At 33.5% G+C, this 6,215-nt stretch overlaps 1 protein-coding gene across 1 annotated transcript in view; it reads left to right on the forward strand.

The window, feature by feature from the left end:
* The first annotated feature begins 4,521 nt into the window (after positions 1-4,521).
* The window catches only part of LOC117113768 (tetraspanin-36-like), a 63,336-nt gene continuing 61,642 nt past the window's right edge, over positions 4,522-6,215 (forward strand). Inside the window, exon 1 of the mRNA XM_033257202.1 lies at positions 4,522-4,708. Within this exon, the coding sequence (XP_033113093.1) occupies positions 4,649-4,708 (60 nt within the window). The 5' untranslated portion in view covers positions 4,522-4,648. The remainder of the gene's footprint in view (positions 4,709-6,215) is intronic.

Here is a 6,215-nt window from a genome sequence, read left to right on the forward strand (position 1 = left end):
TACTTTTTGGTGAGTTTATATACTTATTCTTATTTTATACACATTTTAAGTATATTTTAAAACAAATAAACACCTATTTTTGAATTATGTTCCATTCTGGCATGAGTGACAGTAGTGTGTATATGTCTGGTTTGTTGCCTGTATAGAAATTATGATTTTAGACACCAACATCATATCTGTAGATTATTTAGTTCCAATTATATGCACATTTTAGATAAATTTGGCGACCATTTTTCAAAATGGCCGCCATTTGTATACCAGGTGGAAAAACAAGTGTCAACAGGGCTTAGGGTGACCAGGAGGGATTAATTAGGATATCTGGCTATGTTGACTGCTTCTAACATTCCACTCCCCCTTACTTGATTTCTAGGCCTCTTTTTTATTTTTTTCCTAGTCTATATGATATACTGTAAATAGTAAATTTTCACAGGGATGCACCTTTATTTTTCAAGTGTTGATAGACCGGCAAGACGATGCTATTATTGGAGGGGTGAAGGGCTATTGCATTAACATTGACCCGTCACATAATGCAAAGCGTGTTATTTTATTGGCGAACGACATGGAGATGTTGGATAAAAACCAATGCTTTTTAAAAAGTTTATGTTAAAAGAATGAAAGTGGAAAAGTTTCAAAAAAGGAGCTGTCATAAATTGACGGGCTTTGTGTAAATAGTAGAAATTTAATTTGGCAATAAATACTCAGGTGAGACGGTACGTAAGAGTAATATTTGTTTGTTGATTAAAATGTATCCTGCATCATGCACAGATGAAATTTGAGTGAAGTGATGAATGTACATACTTTTGATCAGATAGTGAGTTGATGAATGGTGAGTTAATACTGTTAGGGTAATTGTTTTAATTTTCAAATAATTAGAATAATGACAAGCAAAGAGGACAACTTCAAATCTCATTTGTAATTTGGTGGTTCTGAAAAGAACCGTTTGGTTTGGAAAAATATTGGCATGCCACACATGATCTGGCTTTCTTCTTTCTTCGAAGGTACAATTCGTCAATGGTGTTTCTTGCCATCATCATCAGAAAGACCTCAGATGGAGTGGTTGTTCATGATTCTATAAAATGAAGTAAAAAGCATTATTTCCAACATGAAAAACTGTTGCAAAATCAATAAATAAAAACGTGTGCCTGTAGATACGGACAAGACTAGGCTACAGTATAGGCTAAATAAATATAATTATAATAATCGGTCGGCCCCTAGCCTGGAGAAAATTATTTTTAAATGAAAATGATAGGTAGGACCATGGGCAGGACTCAGCAGATAGCTAGCCCAGGCCTATAAAGCCTAGGCCTACAACAAAAAATATTTTCGTTATTTAATAATTAATAAACACAAAAGAATACATGGACAAAGTAATTAAAAAAGTGAAGTGTTTTTTAAATTATTATTTTTTTCGTTTTTAAGGGCCAAACTTGACAATCGTAAGTAAAGTGAAGACCTGGACGTAACTGCAAATGAGACTACAGTACTAAGCGTAGTCCTAGGCTTACACATGAGCGCCACAGAGGCCGATCGAACAGATTTGGGGCCACATTATGATCTTAATATCTCGACCGGACATGATCGATGAAATATACAGCTTTCTACTTTCGTCTGAACTAAATTTTATTAACCTATGACAACCGGGACCCTTTAAAAACATTATTTATTGACATCACTTTCGTTCTTACGATAAAAAATAAGCCAATACATACAACTGATAAAAGAAAGTTATTTTAAGCCGATTTTGACATTTAAAGTATGTATTTTCTCGCCGAAAAAAACTCTAATTAAATACACCAAACACGCACACAAACAAACCGTGGATAATGAACTGCGCATGTGTTTTGTATTTCTAATGTTTAATTGTTTGTGTATTAAGTACTCCACTAACGCCAGAGCGTCTATAGGGGTTTACACTTATAAAGAGATAGTGCTGTGATAAGCTCCGCGGGCGGCCGTAGTGCAATTTAATAGGCGCTGGCTGACTGTTTAATTGGATTAAATAAAGTCGATGTTAGGTTGTGTTTACGAACTTTCAACGAAACCGGATAAGTCAAAAATGACATAATGCCCAGGGTGTACGGTAAGAATGGCCCCGGAAAAAATGGCCCCGGAAAAAATGGCCCCGGAAATAAAAGCCCCGGAAAAAATGGCCCCGGTAAAAATGGCCCCATATGACAGGTAGGTAAAAATGGCCCCAATAATCAAATTCTGTATTAAAACTGATTTTCTTGATTCAATATATGCATTTTTTTATCTTAAATAATTTAGTTATTAAAAGGAATCTAACATCAAACAAATTGCCATTTACATTTTACTTTTTGCAAGAATTAAAATTCAATGATAAAATATTCAAAGATACCCTCTTAATTTCACAAAAGAGTGGGTCTTTTCCAAACAAATACATCCTGCCTAATATTGTGTGTTTAGATTAGATCTTTTGCTTTAACTTTGGAAATTGAGATCATTTTAGATACTATTTCTGTATAAACTAAATTTTTTTTTTCATATTACGCAATCACAGTGTATTAGATTACAAAATTACATACATCCCAAACCACATCAGGACCCCCCCCCCCAATTTGACAGGTCGTCGGAATAAATAATAAAAATGTGACATGCCTGTCACAGTCTTGAGAGTGTCATTTCTGGCCATCCAGAGTTTCCAATTATTTAAAAAAATAGATATTTAATACTTGGACTTGTTTTCAATATAAACATTTCGTGTTTTTTCCGTTTTAAAATGTTTGTGCTCGTTAGCAATTTAGATTTATTGTTGATGTTATCCATGACAGTAATACGTACTGCGAAATGCTAGGCCTATGAAAGTTCCCATAGTTGGTAGTCGCCACGTTATTGGAAATTTTTATTTCAAATTTCACGTAAATGGTTTATAACATTCCCTGGAAGTTCGTCGTTCAAAACTGGTGCCGAATCAATGTTTTAGAGCCTCCCATCAGAGCCATTAATAATAATAATAATATTAATAATTGACCGCAAATATAGAAATGATATCTAATAATATTAATAATTTTTAAAAATACTTAGACCTATTCATTGGAGCTAAAAACTAATTTATTTTAGTTCTCAAATATGTATATTCTTTATGTCGATTTATTAATTAAATTTACACTACAGGGTATTTTACAGCATTTATTTATTTATTATTAATTTTTTTTTCTTGAATTTTATAATTGAGGGCCATTTTTTATTTCTTGATTCAATTCTTGCTTATACAGTATTTAAATATTTGAAGATTAAAAAAAAATATCATTTCTATTACCGAATTTTTCATTGGGGCCATTTTTACCTACCTGTCTTATTTTTTCCGGGGCCATTTTTTCCGGGGCCATTTTTTCTGGGGCCATTTTTTCCGGGGCCATTCTTACCTACATTCAATGCCCAGAGGGTAGGTCATTAGATCGCTCGTTTACGAACCCCAAGTTATTCGGATACGGACAGTAAGGTATAGGCCTTTCATGTCAACAAAACAAACACTTCACCACTTAGCCTTCCTCAGCACAACAAGGCAATTCAACAACGAATTACCTCGCCTTGCCCACGCTCGAACTCCAACCAATTCTAAAGAAAACCCAAGCGTTAGAAACTAGAGCCTAGCCAACTGGGAAAACTACAAAAAAAAAAAAAAACAAAGGGAAAAAGATAGCCTACAGACACTACTGTACTACTACTTCCACTGGTGTTCAGAGCAGACAACGACGTGTCAACAGTGTGTGGTGGACAAGAAATGGGCCTATCGCCAAAAATTTCGTTCATCATCTAAAAATACGGCCATTCTGTTGGTGTGGGGGGGGGGTGTTCCTGACTTCCCGTTGGAGTCCTTTTCCTGGGTGTATTTTTTTGCGCTTTATAAACGGCGTTGTTCCGTCGGGTTCCATCAAAACCATCTTGTATGGATGTCGTTTCCCATATGCTAATTAACGTTTGGGTTGCTTCGTCAGTCCGCCCACTCTGTTCAGCTGCAGCCATTGTATATAGGGGTATATCGTTGTAAAAATAATATTTCGGCTTAAAAATTGGATAATATTTATTAAGTGAGGACTACTCTAGCGATGTCACTGGACGAAGGCATGGATGAAAAGAAATTGCGGACTCAAGTGCTTAATCTGAATAGATTTCTCATAAAAGTAAGGTCAGATGACACCATGCTGTGGGCTATTGCGCCCGAGGCAGCTTCCAACCCTCCAAACTTATCCGGAAAGGATAAGCCCGGAAAGTCCAGATGTTTTAGTAATTAAAGCTAGTTGAGGAATGATTAATTATCACCTCAGGCTTGAATTATCCGGTTTTCGAAAGTTCATAAACGGGCCCTTACTCTATTTTGTCTATGGTTAGTCACGGTTCGTTAGATTACTCTTTAAAGATTCACTACACCGCGCTTCGCTCATTGGCTGTAGATAAGTAGATAAATGTGTTGTGACTCCTTAGTGAATCTAAATTGTCGATTTATGTGTGCTTTTCTGGTTCTAATGTGCGTTCATGCATTCAATAAATGGGTGGAGATAAAAAAGCGGTGAACACATTACTTGTGATCTATTTCTCAATACAGTATTAACTTTTACCAAGGAGGTATACCTCCTTGCTTTTACTTACTGGTTAGGTACACCGATTTCGTTAAAAACATACAACAATGGATTTTAACATGGCAACTGTAAAATTATTTATGGGTATACTTGGCATCTGTTTCACAGTAAGTTAAAGTATTTAGTTGTTTTTATTCTGAATCTGAATTTACGCCTACGTTTGCCTCTCTCCATTCAGGAGTATAAATGGCTACCTGGTACGAGGGTATGGCATGAACGTTGGCTGTGCGTGATCAGCATGACTAGGGATAGGCCTATCCCACAGAAGGCAGAGAAAGTTGCACAGAATGTGCCAACTCGGTATCCAGTGACCAGGAAAATAATTATGCCAGCACCTTGCGTAATATTCTACGGATTGTAAAAGGCCTAAGTAAAGCCCAGTAACAAAAAATGCGACCAACGTCAGTCTTTATTATTATTATTATTATTGTTATTACTACTACTACTACTACTACTATTACTATTACTATTATCAAATTGAACTACAAAAAATATAATTTATAATTAATATAATGTAACTTAAAATACTGCTTTTAAAATACTTGCATTTCGTTTTATCAATTGTATGACATAGTTCATTACTATTTCACTCATCTTTTTAATATTTACTACGATATATAATTGTACTATTTTAATTTTGGAAAATAGCTGTTATCTTTCATTTTATTAACTTACGTAGTGATTTTAACTTTTTCGATGTATTTTATCAAAATCATATGAAGTCATGTGTCTTAGATTAAGATTTTTATTCATAATAATTTGTAATTATTAAGTCTATTTTCAAGTTTAATAATATGCATCTAGTTAATGTTTATACTATTATTTTGTATCACAAAACAGGACCATATGTAAAACAGGTTATTAAACCTTCCTGATATGTTATCCTGTATAATATGATAAATAAATAAATATTGAGGGACTCGCTGATTGTATTATTTTTAAATTAAAAATTAAAACATTCATTTTAATTTTAAAATAATAAAGGCATTGAAATCACTACAGATGCTAGATACCTCAAGTACTAAACCGATAATTCAGATCATGAATAATACATGTACTGTACTTGCAGTATACTATTTGTAATGATGAAAGTGATATTATTATAACAAGAAGTAATGTTATGATAACAAGTTAGACTGTGATGTTTTGATATAATCCTGAGTTTCATTTTCTTAGACTAGATAAGTATACAGTGTAGTTATGTTAGATTTATAAATACTGTAGTTTAATACAGTAAGTTCATTTGTTTATTAGAATACAGTAGTTGCTTATAGTTACGTTATAGTAAAATTTCATATGCCATATTCATAACCAAAAATAGTTAACAGTTTACAATTGTCATTTTCGTACAACTAAGCTTTAATTTTTTTTTAAAAGGGAGTGATGTAATATATTAACACAAACAAACGTCTTTGTATTAGCCTAGCAAAACGGCTGGATAACGGAATACACATTAAATTCTGTCATGTGTTCTGGAAGCCATGTTAAAGCCCCATTCCCGGCAAAATTTCAATTTTTAAGAAAAATCTAATTTTTGTATAATGTTATAAATATTTATAAATATAATACGGAATTGCTAGTTTAACTGAATTTAGACATTCCTAAGAATGAAAA

The sequence above is a fragment of the Anneissia japonica genome, unplaced genomic scaffold, assembly GCF_011630105.1.
Source record: "Anneissia japonica isolate Jap-2015-1 unplaced genomic scaffold, ASM1163010v1 scaffold287874_len187830_cov192, whole genome shotgun sequence".
In the NCBI taxonomy this organism is placed as follows: Eukaryota; Metazoa; Echinodermata; class Crinoidea; order Comatulida; family Comatulidae; genus Anneissia; species Anneissia japonica.